The sequence below is a fragment of the Phyllostomus discolor genome, chromosome 14 (genome assembly GCF_004126475.2).
Source record: "Phyllostomus discolor isolate MPI-MPIP mPhyDis1 chromosome 14, mPhyDis1.pri.v3, whole genome shotgun sequence".
In the NCBI taxonomy this organism is placed as follows: domain Eukaryota; kingdom Metazoa; phylum Chordata; class Mammalia; order Chiroptera; family Phyllostomidae; genus Phyllostomus; species Phyllostomus discolor.
The window spans coordinates 23,085,555-23,108,653 of NC_040916.2; the positions used below are offsets into that span (position 1 = coordinate 23,085,555).

General features: G+C 45.4%; 1 protein-coding gene across 1 annotated transcript in view; it reads right to left on the reverse strand.

Moving 5' to 3' along the window:
* Nucleotides 1-23,099, reverse strand: part of PRRC2C (proline rich coiled-coil 2C) — a 76,232-nt gene that overhangs the window by 6,517 nt on the left and 46,616 nt on the right. Inside the window, 15 exon segments of the mRNA XM_028530564.2 lie at nt 563-670; nt 873-1,104; nt 4,148-4,284; nt 4,641-4,753; nt 5,883-6,086; nt 8,068-8,110; nt 8,113-8,271; nt 11,606-11,620; nt 11,622-11,709; nt 14,449-14,543; nt 15,703-15,954; nt 16,096-16,281; nt 19,748-19,833; nt 20,175-20,967; nt 22,008-22,162. Of these exon segments, the coding sequence (XP_028386365.1) occupies nt 563-670; nt 873-1,104; nt 4,148-4,284; nt 4,641-4,753; nt 5,883-6,086; nt 8,068-8,110; nt 8,113-8,271; nt 11,606-11,620; nt 11,622-11,709; nt 14,449-14,543; nt 15,703-15,954; nt 16,096-16,281; nt 19,748-19,833; nt 20,175-20,967; nt 22,008-22,162 (2,666 nt within the window).

The window sequence follows — 23,099 nt, forward strand, 5'->3', positions numbered from 1 at the left end:
AAAACGACTTAGGGCTTGCCTCCTCCATCTTGCCCCCACTCACTTTTAAGGAGTAAACCCATTAATGATATTGCTAGGAGATAGCTTCAAAAAGCACACATTTCCCCCCACTGAAGACTATGATTACAATCATACACTTAAGAGACGTGCTTGTCACCCGCCCTCTGCCGGCTGCCCTATGTGTTACAGTCACCGGTGCGGTGGTCCTCAGTTTCCCGTCACTTCTGGCACGGACGGGTTAAAGCCCCCATCACACTGACTTTGTAACTGCACACCCCTAACGACAGCCTTCAAACGTTTACATTCGTGGGGCCCTTTGTCAAAATGAACAATCACATGGAAACCCGTTACAAAAACTAAATAAAAAGCAGCACTGACGCAGGTGGGGGAGGGGAGATGGGTGGTGTGGGACTCCAGTGGCCCCTGTGGAAGTCCTAGGCTGTCTCGGAAAAAACTCCCACGCGTGTCCCCACCCTGGTCCTGCTGAAACGCCCACACAAGAGAAGAAACGGTAACAGTAGTAGTAACGAAAACGGAGGAAATTTACCATGCCACAGTTTACCTGCTGGAGAGCACTCGGCGACTGGGCTGTGTTGTAGAAGTTCGTCTGGCCAGGCTGCTGAACTTGCCCAGAGTAAAGATTTGAAGCCTGGGTGAGATTTGCTCTAGCCTAGAGAACAGCAACAAGAAAAGAGCAGTAAGATCTTTAAGGTTATGGCTTCAAAGCGATCTTGTAAGAATTCAGTATTAGATAAACAGGAAGACCTTTGTTTTTCATAGTATCTTTTCACATTTTCTTGAAAAACCGTCCCTAAGCCACCTGCTGCATGAGAACATGATGATGACACCTGCTTTAGCCCCCCTGGACTCACCTGCAGGAGGTGCGTGTCCATCAGCTGCGAGGCCCCCAGCCCTGACGCCTGGCCCAGCTGGTGTTCGTACAGGATGGGGATGGGCTGAGTACTGGAGGTTTGCTGAAAGGCGAGGCCCGACTGCGCCTTGGCCAGCTCCTGGTGCTGGACCGCTGGGAAGTTGTGAATGGCAGTGCCGGAAAGGACCACGGACGGCTGGGACAAGCTGCTCTGCATGAAGGCTGGCTGAGATCTACACGGGCGTGGAAGCGGAAGGGCTGTGTCAGAGGTCAGTTCTATCTGCAATCTGGAAAGCTCAAGAGCGAGTGGCCCAAGTGCCAAGAGCTCTGATGAGCACAAGAGGCAGAGAACACAGACCGTGTGTGAGGTGCTCGTTCTAAGGCTTGGAGCCCACTATACGAGGAGGTCCCATGTGCCCGGGACCCAAGTTCTGGAAAAAGGTTTCCTCTTCCTAGAAACCTTTTTCCTCCTCTCGAACAATGAGAATGATTCTCGTTTCATGCATTCGTTAGCAAGCTCAGAGCCAAACCTATCCTTTCCTCTTTGGTACCGACACTGCCTTCAGCTCCGAGCACCAGCAGCTGACTTTTACTGTCTGTGTTTCAGCACTTCCCCCCTCATGTGTTTCTCACAAGAGCTCAACCCCTCTATGGAATGAAGCAGAGTACTGTTTGTGTCAGGATTATTCATGAAGTATCTTTAAAAAAAATTTTTACTTATTTATTTTTTAGAGAGGGGAAGGGAGGGAGAAAGAGAGGGAGATAAACATTAGTGTGTGGTTGTCTCTCACAACGCCCCCCCCAGTGACCTGGCCTGCAACCCAGGCGTGTGCCCTGACTGGGAATTGAACCAGCGACCTTTCGATTCACAGGCCAGCACTCAACCACTGAGCCACACCACCTGCCACGGCTTTTTTTTTAAATTGAGGTATAGTAAACATATGATTTGGTATTTGTACACCGCAGAGCAATCAGCACAGTAAGCCAACACCTGTCAGCACAGAGTCATACATTTCTCAAATGCAAACTTTTAAGATCTCCTCTCTTAGCAACTTGCAAGTGCACAACATAGCATTATGATCCGAGGGTCAAAACTCCCATTTAAACAATAAACAAGTCACATGGCTGTAGTGTACACCAAGACAATTTGAAAACCAGTAAGAAAATTCAATGCTGAAATAACCCTCAGGAGAGAGGCCTCCAATCTATATACTTCATAAAATGCTAAGATAAAAAGTAAGTAACTGAAGTAGTGGTAAAGATAGTATTGACTTTGTTAAAATGACGTGTGGCAGGACAAAAGCCACTACGCAGGAGTGTTGATCTCCACCTTGGTTCTTGTACCAAGAACTGAGCTCTCGCTTAACTGTCAGGAGCCGTCCCACTGATACAGTCTTAACGTTACATCCGGCCCTTTGAAGGCAACCGGGAGGCCGATGGGCCCCGGGGGAAGAAGAATCCGACACCTCTGCTCTAGCATCACGAGTAATCTTAACAACGTCTCCTTGATATTTATGCTTCAATTATAAATGGGAAAACATAAACACATTGTAAAACTGTGCTGGGCGAAATTAATTCAGGGATTCCCTATTAATAAACACAAACGACGCAGGCCGAGAGCCAGGAGCAGCACGCTGACGCGGCGCAGACTCGGCCCGCGCTCGGAGCCCTCACGGGGCCTTCCCAGCCGCAGCCACCGTCGCACACGCGGCGCACACCGCGGTCCCACCGAGCGGGCCTGCTCTGCCGCCGCGGCTGTCGCGAGGGCGAGTGCGGACATCAAGCAGCTGACACCAATGCAAAGGACGCTGCTTTGTGAGATCGAATCTGTTTGCTATTTCTGAATTAGAAATTTTAAATTTTATTTTTTACCACAAATTCCAAGATAACCCCAAATTTAGTAATACAAGAGAGACAGCCTCTAACTTCTAGTTGGGGTAAACAGTTTTACAGGTAGACAATCTCGGAATGAGCAAACTAAATGATGGGGCATGTACTAAATTCTACTGAGGAATCTCTCATCAAAAAATAAAAGCGAGAGCCACATTGTTAGAGTTAGTTTGCTGACAACCCTGCCCCGCTAAGGAAGGGCAGGCAGCTGGCCCCAGGCTGGCACAGGGTTACGGTTTATGTAGCCTGAAAGGAACGAGCTCAGTCAGCAACTTCCAACCTTTGTCATCTCAGGACACACGCAGGCTAGTTATTGAAACTCCGCGGCACACCGAAAATATATTTTTTGTTGATCTGACAAAAAAAAGTATTTTCAGCCACTCATACTGGACAGCTATTGTAGTGTTACATGCCCAGCTAAGTGGCTGCCATCATTTTTTAAAATGTGATCACCTCAAGAGAAAGAGGTCACTGCCCAGCTGAACAGCCAGGGACCGCGTCTTTAAAATGCCTGTGGCACAGCAGCTGAAAACTGCTGAGCTTCATTGATGAATGCCAAGTCTAATCTACAAAGTGTGAAAATTCTATCTGAACCATATCAAAACCCAACACATTTCTAAAAGCAAATGCAAAACTCTGCAATCGTCCTAAGCTGCCCTAAAAAGTAATTCAGTTTTTGTTTCGAGGGTTTTACTGCCGCCACAATGAGCAGGGATGACAGCAGCCTTACTGTGAGTGCTGCTGTCACCAGTTCTTGTCCCCAGACTTCCGCTCTCATAGGCTGGAGACGAGACACACCTGTGGTTGAGTATGGGCTCTGTCACTTATTTGCAGTGTAACCTTAGGTAAACAAACAAACAAACAACCCAACCCCTTCAAGCCCCAACCTCCCCGTGGAACGGGGAGGACGCAGACTACCGGAGATGCTCGTGTGCAGACGAACTCCGTGAGCTGCCGTGCGCCGACGGCTGGAGCGACCACTGTCACTGCGACTTCCCCTCTTCGCCCGGCCTCCACTCCTCCTCCGCATCACCCTCTGCCCTGGCCTGCGCTCTGACACAGCAGAGGGCAGCCAGGGCTCTGGCCATTAGCAGCAAGATGGCACTCGCACTTCTGAGACCGTTAGTGGCTATCTTCTGTGACTTTAACTGCCCTGGGATTGCTGCTGCCTCTTCCTCAAGGAGCTCTGTGGCCTGACTCTGTTACTGAAGTCTGACCGAAGTGACCAGAGACTGAGGTTCATCACACAACCAACCTGACCAACAACATAATGCAGTTTCTAACAGGGTCACCCGAGCTTATAAGGTGCAGGAAGAAGCAGAAGGATATGGTAAAAAAGCTCAGCAGTTACGTCTCCAAACCACAAACACACTTCGAGGTGGTTACCTATAGGGTTGCAGGGAAGAGCCGAACAGTTCCTGAGCCTGGGAGACGGCGGGCGCAGCCCCCAGACTCAGCTGGGCCTGGTGCTGCCCTTGCAGGGGCGCGTAGATGGGGATCGGGATCTGCTGCACCGAGGCGGGCTGCGGAGCAAGGGGAGAGCGGTGTGTGAGCGCCGCGGACACGACTCACGACGGGGAAAATAAAATCAGCTACGAAAAGAATGAAAGATTCATGCCGCATACCAGTTTCCTCTGCAAGCAAAACTGAATGTACACATTTACCTTTTCCTTTCAAGCCATTTACTTGATTCTACGTTGTTAACCATTTAACAATGGCAAAACTTGGGAAGGTTTTAACACTGGTAATTATGGGTTGTCCCGTGTTGTTAAAAGAAGTTTGTAACTTCGAAGAGTCTATTATTGGCAGCCCAAGATAACTGTTACACCGTAAAACCGCCAGCGAGCCCCCGCAGCCCGGGAGGAGCCCAGGCACCCACCTGGGAGAGGCCCGGCTGGAAGCCCTGCTGCTGCGCCAGCGACGGTGGAGCCAGCCGCGCGTGCTGGGTGCCGAACAGGTGGCTGGTGTCCATGTAGAAGGCCGGGATCTGAGCTACACACCGGCGGGAGGAAACAAGCAGCCGTGAGTGTCTCGCCTCAGAATTGACCACATCGCTCTACGAAATTAAAACGGCGACTCTCAAGTGCCGGCGAAGGTGTCGAGAAACGGACCCTCGTGCACGGCCAATGGGGTGTAAACCAGCAACGTGTCACGTACTCCATTCAAATTACAAGTGAACCTGCTGGACAGCAAACCCACTCCCATCTTAACTCTATCAACTACAGTTCAGCGAAATACTGAAATAATTTGGTGTAGATTTTTAATAGATTTCTATGTATTATGCACAGTATTTTCCAATTTGCTATTTTTGTTTTGAAGAACTTCCCATATTGTTTTAAATTTGGCACCATTAGAAATGGTACTACAATGAACGAACACCCTCATATACATATCTCTGATTAATAAATTTACCTGTAAAAAAGTAAACTTATTCATCTGATACAGATAAACTTACCAACAATGAAATTGTTACTACAGTAGGTACACATAAAACACCCCGTGAAATTTTTCTAAGAGAATTATGACAAATTCATATGCTCACCAGCAAGGTACTTAATGAAGAGCCCAACAGAACACCCATGACCCTTACAGATACTGGGTGTTAAAGATGCTGGTTATCAATCATTCTACTAGTGCCCACATGGAAAGTCGAGAAATAGCCTCACTGTTGTTTTGAATTTAAATAATTAGTGAGTTGAGTACTATTCAAATGTTTATTTACTATTTAGCTCAGATTAATATTGTGACATTTAGTAATACAAGTTTCCCCACCCTCAATATATAATTTTTTCTTCTCTGCTGTTTTTTTAGGTTTATTTCTCCCCATGAATTTTAGTATCTGGCAAGTTTCAGACAACAAACTTCTATAATGATTGGAACAGTATCAAATGCGTAAGTTATTTTTCATGTTATCAGACACTGACTTGTCAAATGTATGTGTAAGGAACAGCGGCCAAGAGCCCCAGAATGCTTATCAAGAGGACAGCAGTCAACTCTTTGTGGAAATGAATTTGCAAAGCAGATAAAAAACACTTAAGCTGGAAAGGGTGACTAAGGAGAGAAGAAACGAGCGTTCGGACGCCCGCAGGTCCGGAGCCCCCCCACTCCAGCCCGGCCCCACCTGCTGCGGACTGAGACACGTAGACCTGCGGGCTCTGCTGCTGCTGGGCGATGAGGGAAGGCATGCAGCTCAGCTGTGAGAAGTGGCTGGCGGAGGGCAGGCTGCTGGTCTGCAACTGCTGGGGTTTCACTTTACAGATGTTAGGAGGGTCTGACGTGGTCGTCGATTTTGTGCTCAGAGAAGAGGTAGTGTATGTACCAGCTCCTGTATTTGGGAGAGGTGTAAAATAAGGGAACAATGTAGTATATTTTAAAGTGCTGCTGCTGTTCAGGCTAAAAATAACTCAAGTGCCAATCGGAAAACCAGAAAATTAACGCCTATAGCCCCACCATGCACTTAGAAGCTTATGTACCACAGGCTAAAAGGAGACATGTCATTATCATAATTATCACTATCTATAGCTCTCCCCCTTCTCTCCAGCACCCCCCTGCGTGTACCGAGAGAGAGAGAGAGACAGACAGACAGACAGACAGACAAGTGGCCTTCTACAACTTGAAAGATCAAAGATTTCTGGTGATCAATGAGCTCTAATGACTGCGATACTGGAGCAAATTACAGCACTGGTATTTGATGAGAAAGGGAGATGGGGCAGCGATCATTTACTGTCAGACGACTAGTGACGCTGTATCTAAGAGAGGACAAGATCAAGGGACCTCTGCTCTTCCACTTGAGTCTCTACCAGCAGGATGACAAGAAGGCCCTCATGGCAAAAAATTTATCCTAGTTGGAGGACCAAGGAGAAGCCACACAGGCCTGGAAAAGATGAAGCAGCTGGTTCCAAAGGAAGAGCTAGGGAGCTCTGCAGCCCCAGTACTTCCGAATCTTCCGACAGACCCTCCTGCAGTGGGCTGAGGCCCAAGCAAGAGCCAGGGGCAGAGCTGCGGCAGGGGATGCTCGCATAGCAGCAGACACAGAGTTGGAAGACTCTTTTGATTTGAATCTCTGGGTTTGTCTTAATAAATAAATAACAACACATACTTCTGATTCTAAATAGTATCAAATACTGTAGTGTAACCCAAAGATTGGTTGGTTTGGTACTTAAAACTAGCAGAATGCCAGAGAAAGAAAAGCAGTATTCCCAGCAGTAAAAGAAGAACATAAAGGTAAATTCGGAAAAGGTAAATTCTTTACTGTGTATATTTTATAACTATTGGAAAAGAGTTTAGCCACTGCTTTGGAAACGTCGGAGAACATTGGGAAGCTTGAAACAAAATTTCCGTGTTCAGTAGAAGAAACATGATTATACACATGGAGAAAGGGTGTGTCCTCCCCGAGTCGAGCATTTTCGAAACAGCCCCTGCGAGCCTCTGAGAACTGTGAAGCCCCCCACCTGACAGGACTGCGCACAGGGGAAAGGACGGGGAGATCACCTTCTAACCTGGGATGCTGATGGACTCTCCTTAGAAATGAACAAAACAAACACCCCAAACCAGCGGACATCGTCCACTCAAAAAGCAGAGACTGGAAATTCTCTACTCCTAACTCTTCACCAGGAAATGTTAACCCAATAGACTTAGGCCCACATCTCCTTCAGTGAGATACAGGTCGCAAAAACTTTAAAAGCTGTATGATTGTTATTATCTTTGAGTTGGTTAAATTAGCTGTGTGTGAATTCAAAAGTAAAAATCAAGAGGTAAATTTACAGAAAAATTTAGAGAAACATGGTAAAATTTTCTTCACCAATTACTTACTAGCATCTACACTGGAGGACAGGGTGGGATGGGGGGAAAAAGGGAAGGTCCAGCAAAGGGTTTTAGGGGAGTCATCAGAAGCATTCTGCTTCCCTGGCTGGCGTAGCTCAGTGGATTGAGCACGGGCTGGGAACCAAAGTGGTCCCAGGTTCGATTCCCAGCCAGGGTACATTCCTGGTTGCAGGCCATACCCCAGCAACCGCACACTGATGTTTCTCTCTCTCTCTCTCTCTTTCTCTCTCTCTCTCTCCCTCCTTCCCTCCCTAAAAATAAATAAATAAAATCTTTAAAAAAAAAAAAAAAAAAAAAAAAATCATCTGCTAAAACGAAAATGCGCGAGGGCAAAGAGGGGGTGAGGGAAGATGGCGAGAAGTGACTCACGCACAATCTGACATCTTTGCAAACACAACTTTTGGGGGTAAGAGGAAACAGAAGCCACCCTGAGAAGTCGGCACGAAGGGAAGTTCCTAAAGAAGGGGCACAGAGACTTCCACCTGACAGCGACGTCGTGGGGGTGACCGAGGCGACAGGGGATCTGCGGCAACGGACGCGCTGGAGAAGGAGTTGTAGTTGGCGCCGGCTCGCCCCCCGGCACTGCTGCTGGCCCCAGGGGCGATCGGGGGCGCTGTGGAAGTTACTGGGGAGCCCTTTTCCCTCACATTTGGAGAATTCTCCCATGCCTTCCGGGCAGACTCCATCTGCAATGGAACGGCAAACAAGTTACTATGCTAACATAGAATATGTGCATATGTATGTACAAATATATTGCACACATGTACATATATCTGTATTTACATTCCAAATATAATCTTTCAGAAACCACAAAAATAAAAGAGAAAGACCCAAGGGGTTTCAAACTTTTCATTACCCCCCTGTATCTCTGCTTTTTTACTTGAACTGGGAGACAGTGAGCTTTAATGATGTCTCTATAGAGAGCTTGTTGACAGCTCTGGCGAACAGGCCAGTGACAGATAATGGCACAGCTCCAGTATCATCTAGACCTGAGTCCCTGCCCTGACCATGACGAAGAAGACGGAGTTACCAGGCCCCTGCACGACTGATGCGAGGCTCTGACTAGTGGGAAAGGCACTAGAGGCTCCACCAATACCCACACCCTCTGTTTTTTCTTTTTAGGCCAGCAGTTTTCAAATGGCATATGCCAGGCGCCTTTTGTTCGGCTGTTTTAGGCTCACAGTGTTTTAAAAGGTAATGTAGGCTCTGGCCGGTGTGGCTCAGTGGATTGGGTATCACCCGGCAAACCAAAAGGTCGTGAGTTCGATTCCCAGGCAGGGCTCACACCTGGGTTGTGGGTTTGGTCCCCAGTCAGGGAACATGCCAAAAGGCAACTGATCAATGTTTCCCTCCCTCTCTGGAATCAATCAACCGAAAATAAACACATAAATAGATAAATGGACAGACAGACAGACAGTAATGTAAGCAGCTAGGTTTTAGGCTTGGGGGTAGCAGAGACACCTGCTTCCCACTGTGGCCTGCTAGGACAGACATTTCGGGTCCTGGCTACGCCATTCGTGTTTGGGGCTACTGGTTCTAGCTGCAGTCTCCTAGCTTCTGAAAGGTGGCAAACAGGTCTTACTCTAATCTATTTTCAGTCCCTCTAGAGCAGTGCTGTTCAACAGACATAAAAATGCAAGCCATATACATAATTTAAAATTTAGTAGCTGCATTTAAAAAAATAAAGAGGTAATACTAATTTTGATAACATTTTATTCAACTCAATATAAAAAGCTGTTAATGTAAAAGTTGAGATGTTGTAATTAAAAATAAAAACAAACAAATAAACTACCATTTCAGACCCAGCATCCATTTCATTGTATACTGAGGCACACGCCTCCCCTCACTCGGACCGGCCCCACGCAGCGCCCAGTGACTCCCTGTGCCAGTGGGTGCGGGGCTGCGAGCACAGGCGCAGACCCTCACAGCCCCACGGCTACCTGGACAGGGAGCGAAGACACACACACACACACCCCCGGTCGGTCCCCAAGTCAGAGGTTCTCAGCCCCGCTGAGCAAAGTAAAATTTAGATGCCATGTCTTACATGAGTGTACTACTTTTTAACAAGATTTTAAATAGCATGGTTATTAGGTAGTTTATAGGTTCTCTGTACTAACCTTTAAAATTTTAACCTTATCTCCATTGTAAGAATTTGAGAAATATTACATGCCTCCCTGCTTTCCTTTCAAAACAGACATAATATATAAGTTAACCTTTTTAAAAAATGACTGTTATCTCCATAAATTCAAAATATAATACACATTTATGTTTGCTTACATCTTTTCCTCACCAGCACTTTGCTTGCTGGTTTCAGATGTGTTTTATTCTAAACAAAAGTTGCTTTAAAATTTGGGTGTGTGTGTGTGTGTGTTAAAAAACAACTTAATGCAATTTCCTTATACAATCTGAGATTTTGTGATTTGGAGCAACTTTATACAGTACAATGCCTTTGGTACCAGTTTTATGGTGTTGAACGCACAAATTAGAGCTAATCAAACTTGCGTAATACATAGGCTACATACATTTGGCTTTATTTCACTACTTAAACAGAAGGATAATTTAGATTTTAATTTTAGAAATTCAGGGAAACTAAAAAGTGTAATTACTTAACTATATTTTTCCCCTTGGTAAATATACTGTCAATAATAACCATATAGTAGAACTTTTCTATTATGTCACATACCTTCTATGTTACCCAAATAGAGAGATGTCAGAAGTAAAAATAAGGACACTAGGGAAAGTTCTAAGTTAATGACATTTACTTTAAATTCATTTGAATTCTAACTGTATATTATTTCTTCTTGAAGTATAGAAAACACTGAGTGAAAGGCAATGTTGAAGGGTTTTTCTGGAGAATTAACAACTGGCCTAAAGGACAGTTAGTGCTACATCTGTTGATGTGGCATCAGACCGTTGCCATGAACAGAATGAGCCGGGACATGACTGGGGCCGTGTCGTTCTGGCGGAAGGCCACAGCAACGCTGAGCAGGGACTGGCAGGAAACGGTAAGAACTGGGCGAAGACGACGACGACAGGAAGCTCAAGTGGTTGTCTTACAAAATTTTGTAGGATAAACGCACATTTATTATGTCTCGTACAAGGAAGCTGGGGGGCAGGGGGCAAGGGGGCAGGAGGCTGGAGACTCAAACGGAAGAGTCTGGAAGTGAGCACGGCCACATCCCAGAACGACTTAGTGGGCCGTGATCCTCCCCTGAGGACCATCAGAAAGATTCCCTGCCCTCCAGTGCCACGTTGGAAGGTCCTGCTGATAACAGAGGTTAAATACTTGCCTTAAAAAAAGGCCCTCATTTAATTCCATGTCTGCACTTTTTTAACTGACTCATCTTGGAAAGAACTCATTTAAAATACTCTCAACAAACTCAACTGTAGCAAGCATTAGTAACATAGCTCTAAATTTAAGGACAGTAGGAGATAAAAAACAACAAGCCTAACTGACAGCAAAAAGCACCTGCCTAAAGTGTCTCTTGCCTCCTTATTCAAAGATTACCACTAACAATCCAATTCAAAGTCACTTGCATTAATCAACTACCTCTTCATAAATAGTCTAACTACTACGATTACTTTCATTCAATCACACATGACTGACAGGACAGCCAGAAAATTACCATTTTTATATCATCATTTGTACTTAGGATAAAAACATGCAGTACCAAGCTAGTTTTTTTTTTTTTTGTGGCACAATATATACAAACAGTTGTTACAACTCTCTAAGAGAACTTAGTACAAACATGGGATATAAATGCTCTCCTGTCACTTTAAGACCAATTCACAAGCATAATAGGCCCCCCCTTTAGGTAGGAGGATATCAAGTCACTGCTAATGTCGGTATTAGAAGCTGTTAAAAGTTTAAGGTGCAATTGACATTGCCTCTACTTCCTCGGCTTAGTGTTGTTGTTTACCATACAAACCAGTGAAACACACACACACAAAAGAGTATCGTTAGCTTATGTCCCCTTGCGATGCAACAGTGAAGGACTTAAGGTGGAGGTGGTAACATACCTTGAAGGTGAGGCTAGAAAGTAGTGGGAGGGAACTGGAGTTAGGCTGGAGCGTCTGCCGGTATAGTCTCCCTCTTAGGGAGGGGAAGGGTGTTGGGCAGGGGCCACCTGAAAAGGCAGGCAACAACAGATCACAATCTAACTAGCTAGGTCTGCTACAAAGCCCTGCTGGAGGAGTGCTACCGTGCTCTAAGGAAGTTTCATTTCTCATCAGAGCCAAACGGACTTTTGCCTACTTAGAGTTACACTGTGTTTGTGGTAGCTGATCATTTCGGACACCTTAGATAAAAAACTCTTGAAGAGATAGTATCGCCTGCCTGTCTAAGGCTGAATGGAAAGAGTCTGTCCCGAAGAGAAGGCTGCGCACCCGAAGCCCATGCTTCCCGGTGCCACTGGCGCCCTAGAGCAGCAGCAGTGACGTGACTGCTGCACACGCTGTTCCGTGCTTGGAGGCATCAGATGCTTGCTGCCCACCTCTCTTCCTCTGCTCTGAGTCTCAGGGCCTCGAGGTTTCTGCGGCGCGATACTCGCCGCCTGACTGCTCTGGGTGGCTCACTCAGACGCTCAGGAACAGTGGCTGAGAAGGCGGGGTTGGCCCGGTGGTCAGCTCTGGAACACTGTGGACTAACTGATGGAGACCTAATACATGGGACGACCTTCACAGAGACTGGCCGTGCTTGCAACAATCTCCAGTACATTCCAAACAACGGGAAGACCAGGTAACACTAACCAATATAATATAACTAAGGATCCAAAAAAAGTATATTCAGCTTCAGTAAGAAAGAGGAAATAGGCCTCCTTTTAAAAAACGACAGAAGTCCTGGCATAAAAACAGATCTCCCAGATGGTAATGAAGGAAACAGAAACATTTCAAAAGGCCCTGAAATTTGGATATTGTTTTAAACTGTATTAACTAAGTTCAAAATCACCACCACAGTCCGCACAAGTAATACCGTGAAAAATCATTCCAAGTGGAGGACCACTGACAATATTCCTTGACCCGCCCGAGCTTTCTGTGCTCACACACACTACTCTGGACACAATGCCCCGAGTCCAACGCAGACCAGTCACTGCCCACCAGACTGGTCCCTGCCCCTCCGTGGGTCTCTGCGCCCAATCACCGCGCTCGTTAGCCTCGCCAAACCACACAGAAACCATTCAGATGCTCATGGGCATTCCCAATGACTTTTAAAAGGGACTGAGAATAATCTTTCCTTCATCTTCCCTATTTCATAAACTAACTTTTAGAGCGTAATTTGCCAGAAAACATCATACACTTTCTTGAAAAGTAACGCCTAAGCCCTGGCTGTGTGTGCGTAGCAGACTGGTGCCAGCCCACAAACCAAAGGGTCATGGGTTTGACTCCCCGTCAGGTCACGTGCCCTGGCTGTAGACCGGGTCCCAGTGGGGGGTGCATGGGAGGCAACCACACATTGATGTTTCTCTCCCTCCTCTCTCGAAAAGTAAATAAATAAGATCTTTTAAAAAAGGAAAGAAAAAAGTGACACCTAAGAAATACTCTGTATTTTTAAAAAGAGTGAAGACACCACAATTCAAGTACAAGTAACTTCCCTGAGATGTTACAGATTCAGTATTTGATAACCGACACAAGTGACACCAGCCAGCACTCACTTTTGCCAGTAAGTCTTTTTGTCCTTCCCAAGTTTTCCATTACTCTCCTATAGGAAGTTAATAATTCTAACCTTTCTCCAGAGTTCAGAGCAATGGTTTTGGCACCTGAGATGAAGTTTATAACCGCCAAAGTTAGACAGATGACATTAATCAGCTCCTAGACTGAGCTACTATCACCAAGAGAAGTGTGCGAGGCGCTCTTTTTTCTTCCCCCTCCCTCAGCTACACAGTGGGGTCCTTCAGCTGGGCGATTGAAGTGGATTTAAACGGCCCCTAACACAGGTCACCTCTCTGAAATTCTATACACTTGAGCCAAGGGAACAACAGGAAAGCACAGGAAAAACTCTGTACAAGACACAATCAAGATTTTTATTCTCAAAACAATATAGTTAAAGCCTGGAGCGAGATACTTCTAAATATATCTACAGAAGATATTTTCAAAAATGCCTTTGCTTATTGTAGAGGAAACATTTTAAAAGACAGCAGCTGACCAAGCTCCCACCATCCCTGTCCTCCAAAGCAAGGGCCGCACACGTGATCCCTACAGGCCCCTCCACCGCAGCGGGGCACCCAACCTCCTTGGGTTTCAGTTTGTCAGTGCACTGGGCAGAGTGACAGGCTGAGATGATTTCTAACATGATTCTGAATTATAACCTGGTTGCTCCGGGAAACTAGAGCCAAAGTTACACAACTCGTTATGGCCTTTTACTAATGCATTTAAGAACTGCTGAAGTACTTATATATGCATTACAGCTCAGTCTTCACAACAGGCATGCTGTTGTTAAGGTCCCGTATGAAAGGAAATAGCTGAATCTTTGGCAACACTGTTTTAATTGAGCAAGCTTTCACCACATTATAAAAGGTTTCATTAAGAACAAAATTACCAAAAAAAAAAAAAAAAAAATAGAGTGCTGAATCTACAGAATGTAACAGCTAAGAACAAAAATTCTCACCCAAACCAGGTTAATAGGATTAGTACTAATGAAACCCAAGCCCAAGCACCACACTCCTGGATCTTAAATGGAAAGCAGATGGCTTTTAGGGGAAAAAGCAAAACCTCAGTTTAACATTTTTGCTAATTGTAATCGGATTACAGGGCTCCTAAATACAAACTTGCAACCCCCTCCTGCCCCAAGAAGAGTTAGGCCACACAGTATCTATCAGACAAGAGCCAGGCGCCTATCCCAACTCGCCACGCCAGGTCGATTACTTACATTATTTACCAAAGTATCCTCCATCTTTGCATTATTAGTAGCCACAGTGTTAGGCAGAGAAGAGGAAGGTGTAGTATAGTCTGTTACAGACTCCTGTGGAGGAGTAATAGAAAAAAACACGTTTCAAACTGAATTATCGCGTCACCTCCTAATGACAGCCTAACCGTTACAACGTTTTGGAAGAGAGCAGGGGAGGAGAGCAGGCCTGAAGAACCAGCTACCTCCAGTCTCAACAAGCACCAACAGTGGGACCATGCAAGCATGGAAGCACCACTGAAATGGTACTACCACTGTTCCTGCAGGGGTCTGCACAGTTTTAAAAACGTATTAAAAAAATAAAATAAAGTAAGAAAATAAAAGCAGCAGCACTGCACGGTGTCAGGAGGTGTCAGGAGTTGCCAACAGCACTAGATGCTTACTGTCTGTGGGTTACTAAAAGAACTGTGTGTGGATCTCCTGCTGTCATAACCTACAGCTTACTTTCAACCATTCATTTCTTATTCTCTTTAACATAAAACAATGTAAGTCAACGAATGTCAAGATCTTAGCTACTGCAATGCATTAGGTTTTAGGATAAACATCTTGTTTATCATTGTTAAACTCTCTAATTAAACGTGGTAGAACTGAATCACATGAATTTCTACCAGAGAAATACGCAAATAGTGCAGAAGAGTCCCCACCTTTCTTCTCAGTGAGTACCTGTCCCAGAAGAGCCGACAGAGATCTGCTACCCCCACAGGTGTGAGTCCCTGGGGTTACCCAGTGCAGTGAACTCGCTCATTAGCAAGTTTTAGCCCTGCGCATCTTTCATTCAATTTGGTCCCTAAGCACAAGGCAATTACTTCCTCTAGTGCTCACCCAGTGCAACAGCGATCTGGTCCAACCCTGGAAGAAAACTGGCTGAAGTCTGCTGAGTTCCCAAGTTCAAAATCTCAAAGTGGGCAAAATAAGGCTCCGTTGTAACTCCATTAACAAAAGAAAAAGTAATGCAGATGGACCCTTTCAAAGACTACAAACCCAATGAAAACCACTGTAATCTTGTGTAAACATGTTTCACTTTTGAGTACCGAAGGGTCCGGAAGTAAGAGTAAATTTCTACAGAAAGAAATCACTGGCTGTGAGGGATTTCTTTGGACCACGCATGCACATCATGAAACAAAGGCTTCTATCTAGAAATACTGCAATGACCTACAGAGTATGTGGTTTCAGCATACTCTGCGCGGGCTGCACTCGGAGTCCCCGCGGCGCTCACCTTCACGTTAGCGGCGTACTCGGCCGAGGACACCGAGATCATCGTGCCGATCTCGGCAGACATCTCTGACGCTGCTTTGGCTTCCTTTGTCGTCGCGGGGTCCGCGCTTCTCACTGCAGCCGGGCCTAGTTTCTCCTGTCCTTCGGGCTCCACCTGCTGGGCGTCTTTTACCTTCCTATTTTTCAGTGACCGTTCCTTTCCAATAGGACCAGGTTTATGCTCTTTGTTTTCTACTGGACTCAAATCTGGAAGCTGAAGTCAACGTTTATTAGCAAAAAGACATGATGATCAAAGGCATTCACTGAACACAAAACTCGACTCAGAACTGTTACCTGCTCTCCTAAGCGTTAGTGGTTTTTACGCAATGACACCTGGGGCAGGAATTGTGTTTACCTTCTGGGCTTTGATGGGGCCTGCCCGGGGCTGCTTCTGCCGCTGCTCTTTCGGTTCAGGTACTTTGTCAGTAGTTTTCTCCGCAAGCACCGGAACAACTTCGTTTTCGTTCCCATTGGAAGCAGGAGCACCAAACTGAATTGTGTCAATTCCAATCTCAACTCCTTCTTGACCATTCTTTGTTCTCTAGTAAGAGAAATCAAAACAGAGTTCAGACTTGACAATGATTTACATGGCAGCACACATTTTAAAGTTTAATAGGAGGAGGTTTGAGGCAACCTACCTAGTAACTGAGATTAACTAAGAGATCTTTCCCTTAACAATGATTTGTATGTTTTAGGAAACAAGTGATTAAATGAAAACTAGGATAAAGACACAAGTTTTTAAAGTCCTGGCTTTACGTGTCGTGAGCGTGGTCATGAGCCAATCACAGCTTTAAGTTATTCCATCACTGAAATGTAAAAGCAACAAACATAGAAACATACCACCAGCAAGAAATAGATGAATGAATGAATACATGAATGGGGGAAAGAAGACAGCAATGCCTAACAATCACTTAATATTTTCATGGAAGAACAAACAAAAACACCAAGGATAAAGTTCAACTTTAGGCCTTGATCATATAATCGAGTCACTGCTTCACACCATTTTTGGACCCCCTGTGCTCAGTGTGAAATCACTGTATAAGGTTCTTGTTGAGTTTATCAGTGTGAGCATGTCAATAGTATTAATAAGGCATGCAATTCAGATTATTTTTAATATCTGAACATCCACTTACAGGTGGATATATACAAGTAATGTACAAGTAAACATCATATCACTTAGAATAAAACTTTCTATCTGCTTTAGTTGATGTTGAAATTCTATAGTAAGTTCAGCATAAATGTTAGTATCAGAAGAACAAATCACAGTGATTAATGACTGAAAGCTATTAATTTTATGTACAACCCCCCCCCCACAAAAAAACTTGTAAAGACTCACAGTTAATAGGACTATTAGTTTTAGGAAGACCGTTATACCCTCTGAAATAAAAATGTTTAGAAAATACACATAATACAAGGAAGGAAAATAAAGCTTAGATCATAATACTGATCTTTGTGAATCTACTTAGTGTAACTAACATTCACGGTATTCAACAAAATCTTAATCATGAAGAAGTCTATTTCACTAGTCATTCAAGAAGTCCCATGACAAATTTCTTTTTATCTGGTGAAATAAATTAAAAGTAAACTACCAACTTTGTTAATTAAGAACTTGACCACAAGGAAATATTCAAAAGTCATGAACAATAAACAGCATCATCAACAAAATCACACACTAACCAGAAAACATAACATTAAATAAACAGAATGACGAAAATGAGGTATGACAAAAAATGAGATACCAAACTATCTTGTTCCTCCAACTGGCTGAAGGTGAATGTAAATGCCTTTTAGCATCGCAAACTTGTAGTAGCACAAAAAATCTTGCAGCTGAGAAATTATCATTCCTATACTTTAATGCAATTTAGAAACCTGGACCGAACATTTTAAAATTATTCAATCCAGTGCACCCATCTAAAGCAAAGACACTTTCCACTTCATCCTTCGTATCAGCATGAAAATCTTGAACCTTCTGTCTAAGAAATGCTCTACGATTAAGCATCATGTCAATACCAACAGACAGAAGAAAAAGAATTTGACCGAGACCTTGAAATACGGAACCCAGGGACTGCTAATGCCACCCGTACAAGGAGTTTCTCTGTGCAACAGGTAAAACAGGTGATGAGGCCTGCTCCAGACCCTCGGCCAGAAGCTGCAGCGGGGGAGGGCAGCAGACCTACTTCTTCGAAAAAACATCAACTGTATCTTTACCCCCTGCTCCACTGCTCTGCTTCCCCTTCACAGGAAAACTAAGTTCTCCACACTCACCTTTCCCCCCAGTTTCCTTACATTTCACTCACGAAGGCCAGGCTTTCTCGCCTGCCTGCAGCTCTGCCACGTCGCTCACGTCTAAGTCTCCAGGGGCCTCCACGCTGTCAACTCCAACTGTGGATCCGCAAGGCCTGTCTGGCTTGACCTTCCAGCAGCATCTGACACACCTGACTTATCCCTTTCTGCGAACTCATCTTCGCTTGGTTTCCAGGCCACTTTTCCAATCACTTAGCTTTTCCATCTTTTACATCTCCTTAGCACGTAAGTTTTTAAATCTCTTTTCTTTTTAAACTACTTAGAACTCAGAGTTCCTCGGCGATCTCATCCAACCATCGTATCACATCAAGCAAACTCTAGTGACTTTCAAATTCATGTCTCTGAACTAGATCATCTCCTCTGAACTCACGTCCAACTATCTACTTGACAAGTCCATTCAGATGTGTGATCAACACCTGAAACCTGACATGCCCCAAACGGACTGACCTCTCACCTTCTCTCCCAATACCGATCCATTCCACAGCTTCCCGATCTCAGCTGACAGAAACACCCTTCTTCTTGTATAAGCCAAAAGCTTTGGCGAGAACTTGGACTTCTTTTGCTCCCGTACATTTGATCCATCAGCATCTTTGCGCCAAGCACTCAGAAACCAACCTCTTCTTATCCACCTCTAGTGCCACGTCCCTGGACTAAGTTATCAGCATTTGGTCATGATGACACTTCCCATCTCCTATTCTTTTGCGCTCACACTGACTACTTTTAAGACTACCCAGAATGATCTTTAAAAAGTCAGATTCTGGGACTCCCTTGCTCAAAACTGTCTATTGTCTTCCTATATCTCCCAAAGGCCTTAGAGGATCCACCCCTATTACCTTCCCAACTTCATCTGTTCTCCCCATCCCTTACTTCCCTCGGGCCACGTGGACCTCCCTAGCCTTCCCCAAACACACAGGGCTTGTTCCTTCTCGGGTTTTTCCGTCTGCTACGTCCTGAATCAGGAATTCACTCTTCCTCAGACATGTGAATAGCACGCTCTCTTACCTCCTTCAAGTCTTTCACTCACAAATGTCCCCTAAGTAGCCTTTCCTGGCCACTCTGTTGTACATGGTCTTCACACCCCGTGGGAAACCCCCCACTCGCCCTCCCTGAGTTGCTTTCACTTCAGCACTGACCACCATCTACTGCACGGTGTGTTTGCTGCTGGCTCCCCCACATTACGATGGAAGCCACATGAGCATAGAGCTTTCGGTCCACTTTCTCCCCCTCCCGTAATAACCCAAAGGTCAGAACAGCGCAGGCTGCATCGCCAGCACTCAATGTCCACTCCGAGTAAATGAAGAACTGCTCACCCAAGCACTCATTTACCAGTAAGGTGCATCTGAGAAATTATGTTAGAAGAACCTCCTGTGAACTCTGAGTCTAAATAAGTAATCTAATCACACTGCCTAATTATTCATGATAAAAAGGGGTAGGAAAGTCCAGAAAATAGTAAGCATGTTTAAAAAAATGTTAACCTTAAATGTCTAAACACAAGCAGCAGCTTACAAATGCAAGTATCCAGCAGCATTAACAGCATGCAGGAATTGGTTAGAATGTCGTCAGGCCTCAGCCAAGACTCATGAATCAGAAGCCCCAGGCGCAGAGGATTCTGATGCCTGCTGACTGCTGATGCACGGGGAAACTGCTTGAACAAAACTCTGCCCTCGCAACCCCGCTGAGACCACCAGCGGGTCTGCTCCTACCTCTGATGAAGCAGGCGATCCAAACGACGTCAGAGGCTTATTCCAGGCACTGACCGAAGGAGGCTGCGGTGGACTAATGGGCCCTACTGAAGAGAAGAAGCCACAGGAAATGGGGCCGTTAAAATGAAGAGGCTAATTATCCAGTCTGTTTCCCCTTCTGTAACAGCAGCTACACAATGAAACAATTGCTTTCCACACCACACTCAAACCAAAACAAACATAAGTCCCCCAACATCGTGTATTGCTTTTATCAACATATGAAATACAGTTATTAAAAGTGTAACACACTTGTTTTAGAAGAAAAAGGTTTTTCAGGAAAAGAAAAGGAGATGGCTACAAAACCCCACACTAAATATACAAATACAACGGAAAACAAGCGCGACACCCACGCCACTCCCCAGCGCTCACTCCTCCGCCGCACACTTACATTTCTTCGAGATGTCACTCAGCACCGCTGGGGCGGCCACCTTGTTATCCCACAGTTCAGTGGGGAGAGTGCCATGCGGCTGGGAGGTCTGGATGGCCTTTCCCGTGGCTGCGTAACCTGTGCCGTTGGGTGTCTGAGCTGGAGGCAGTCTGATGGACGGGGGTGGCTGTGGTGAAGACTGCGCTGTGCTCTGCAGGGGGCTCGGGACTGGTTTGTGTGTCTGTCCCTGAGTCTGGGGTGGGGCGGTGGGGCCGGGGCCTGGGATGGTGACTGTGACGAGGGCTGGGGCTGGCATAGGGGCTGGGGCTGGAACCGGAGCTGAACTGGCTGGGGCAGTTGGGGTTGAACTGGCTGGGGCTGCTGGGGCTGAGCTGGCTGGAGGAGGAGCTGCAGTTGGTGGTAGGGCTGAAGCAAGAATGGGAATGGAGGCTGAGGCAAGGATGGGGACAGAGGCTGGGGCCGAAGCCGAGGCAAGGATGGGGGTTGGAGCTGGAACTGAAGGGGAGGAGGCTGGAGCAGGAGCGGAGGTTGGAGCTGAGAGTGGAGTGGAGGCGGCGGGCAGGACCGGGGCTGTGGCCGTGGCCGTGGCTGTGGCTGAGGCCGGAACTGGAGCAGAGGGCGAGGGTGAGGCCGAGGTCGGCACTGGACCTGAAGCCGAGGATGAAGCTGGACCTGGGGCTGGAGCTGGAGACTGTGCTTGCTGGGTCCCTGTAGCCTGTTTTTTGGCAAACCTTGGAGGAAGCTTAGAAGTCTGACTTCTTCCTTTTTCATTGGCATTTTTTTTGTTCCAGACCTTTAAAAATTGGCAGAAAACATTTTTGTCAATAACACAGCTACCAGTAACAGTTCATAAATATGCTTTCTAACAAAGCCACCTGTACTGCTAATTTAGCTCCTTTACTTTTCAAAACACGTACTTCACAGAGCAAATGTGTCAAGGCTGCTAACGAGATTTTAAATGAGGAGAAGCCAGGATGCAAGTGGGGAAAAAAGACAAATACGTGTTATACATTCTTGATATCAAGGGCCACAATCTCTGTTCCACAATTCTGAAATTCAAAAAACTAAGTAAGTTTGCAGTAAATTCATCCAGCAGCAAAATCTGATCTGAGATAAAGCTGCCGTCGACTTAACTTGTTTTTGCCAGAGAAGGGTCAACTCCGGAGTGCCGGTGGGGCGCTGTGCCACGCGGGTCTACTGTCCCCGAGGTGCTAATGTGTAAGTGACCTCTGAAACCACCTAGTCATATACAAACTTCTCTCAGTGCTACTGTCCACACAAGATTTTCAGTTTCCTGTTTTGAAGCCTTTTCATCTATTAGAGCTCCAGCACTATCATTCACGTGTTCTACTTATTTTTATCATGTGTCAGCATTTAGCAAAATGGGTGTCTGGCTTGATTTCAGTGGAATAAGCTATTCATGATGTGTTTAATCAAGTCAACTAATTTAGATTACCATACAGACTTTCTAAGTCAAGAATCTGCAATTTATTAAATCATGACAGTTGTGTCTGTCAGATTTCCAAGCCACAAATCTTTCAAACTCTAACTTGGACGTGGAGTGAATAAGATGACTGGTACTGGAACATAAAATACCCCGCTAAAGTAAAGATGGTCTATGCTAAACCAAACAGTGATTATATTGTATTTAAAATTCACGTCAATACTGGTTTAAAAGCTTCAAGTTGTGAAAATCAACACTTGAGAGTCAACATTCTCAACACCTGAATAATAAATGCACCCTTGGCTTTCCAGGTGGATCGAAACCTTGATCACTTGCTAATGTATTCTGGGCACAAGCGAAATCACCAGCAACAGGCCAAAACACCAAACCTGTATGACTTGTTCTTCCTTCTTGCGGCGCTCCTCATCCTGCAGCCGTTTCTGCTGCTTTTTGGACACCACTTCAGTAAACCCATCGTCGTTCAGATTCGATTGTGGGTCTTCAACCACCGTCACTTCAGGGTGGTCATCAATGATAACAACACCTGCGGGTATGGGGAAGGTTTAAAATACTCTTTTTAACAGAGAAGATAAATGAGACATTTTAGTTTGAAAGACAAGGCAAAGATCAAGTTCTGTGACTCACAGTGTGTCCCATTTCTCACACCATGTGATGTCCATTTATTAGTAAGACTTGAATAAGGTTAGAAATAAAAGCCCTAAAATTATCCGCTTTGAGTAATACGTCTTTTTTCGTTAAGCAATACAGTGGCAATGTATTTCTACTAAACAAAATCACCCTATTATTGTCCAGTCAAATCCCTTTGACTCCACCTACCCAGCCGAGTGAGACCCGCACTGTGCTATAAAGACCACACAGCACTTTACCCCACCTGCACCCAGCCACCCAAGAAGCAGGCACTGCTGTGTCTCTTTCTGCAAGGCCACAATAAGCTTGGATTTGCTCAGTGGGGTTGTGACTAGCCATGGCAACCCTATGACGTGCACGGCCTCCATCTTACGTAGACCAGTGTCAACAGCGTGTGGCGGTTAAAAACAGTGGTGGGGATGTGCACACATGATCACCTAGCATGTGAACAACTCTCCTTGTTGCCCAGCTAACAACTATTCTGGCTATCTTGTTAAAATTATCATAGATCTCAGGAAGCATAAGAAATCTAGGTACATTAAACAATGTTAAAAGAAGTAAAACAGTTCAGGTACACAGTGCCTCACCAAGGTTTCCCATCACCACTGCCTGATTTCAGCTCAGTAAATCTCTCTGGTTTACTCAGTGCTTCCAGTTTAAGTCTCATCCGAGCCAGTGACAAACAGCTCACTTCCACCTAAGAGTCTGCTCACAGACATTCCTTCACTTCCCCATCACACATTTCCCTCTTGCTCGTCATCCTCTGCATTTGATATCCCAGCAGTCCATGGTTTTCTGACAGTATCCATAGCAACACTGCCTCCCTTCCTATC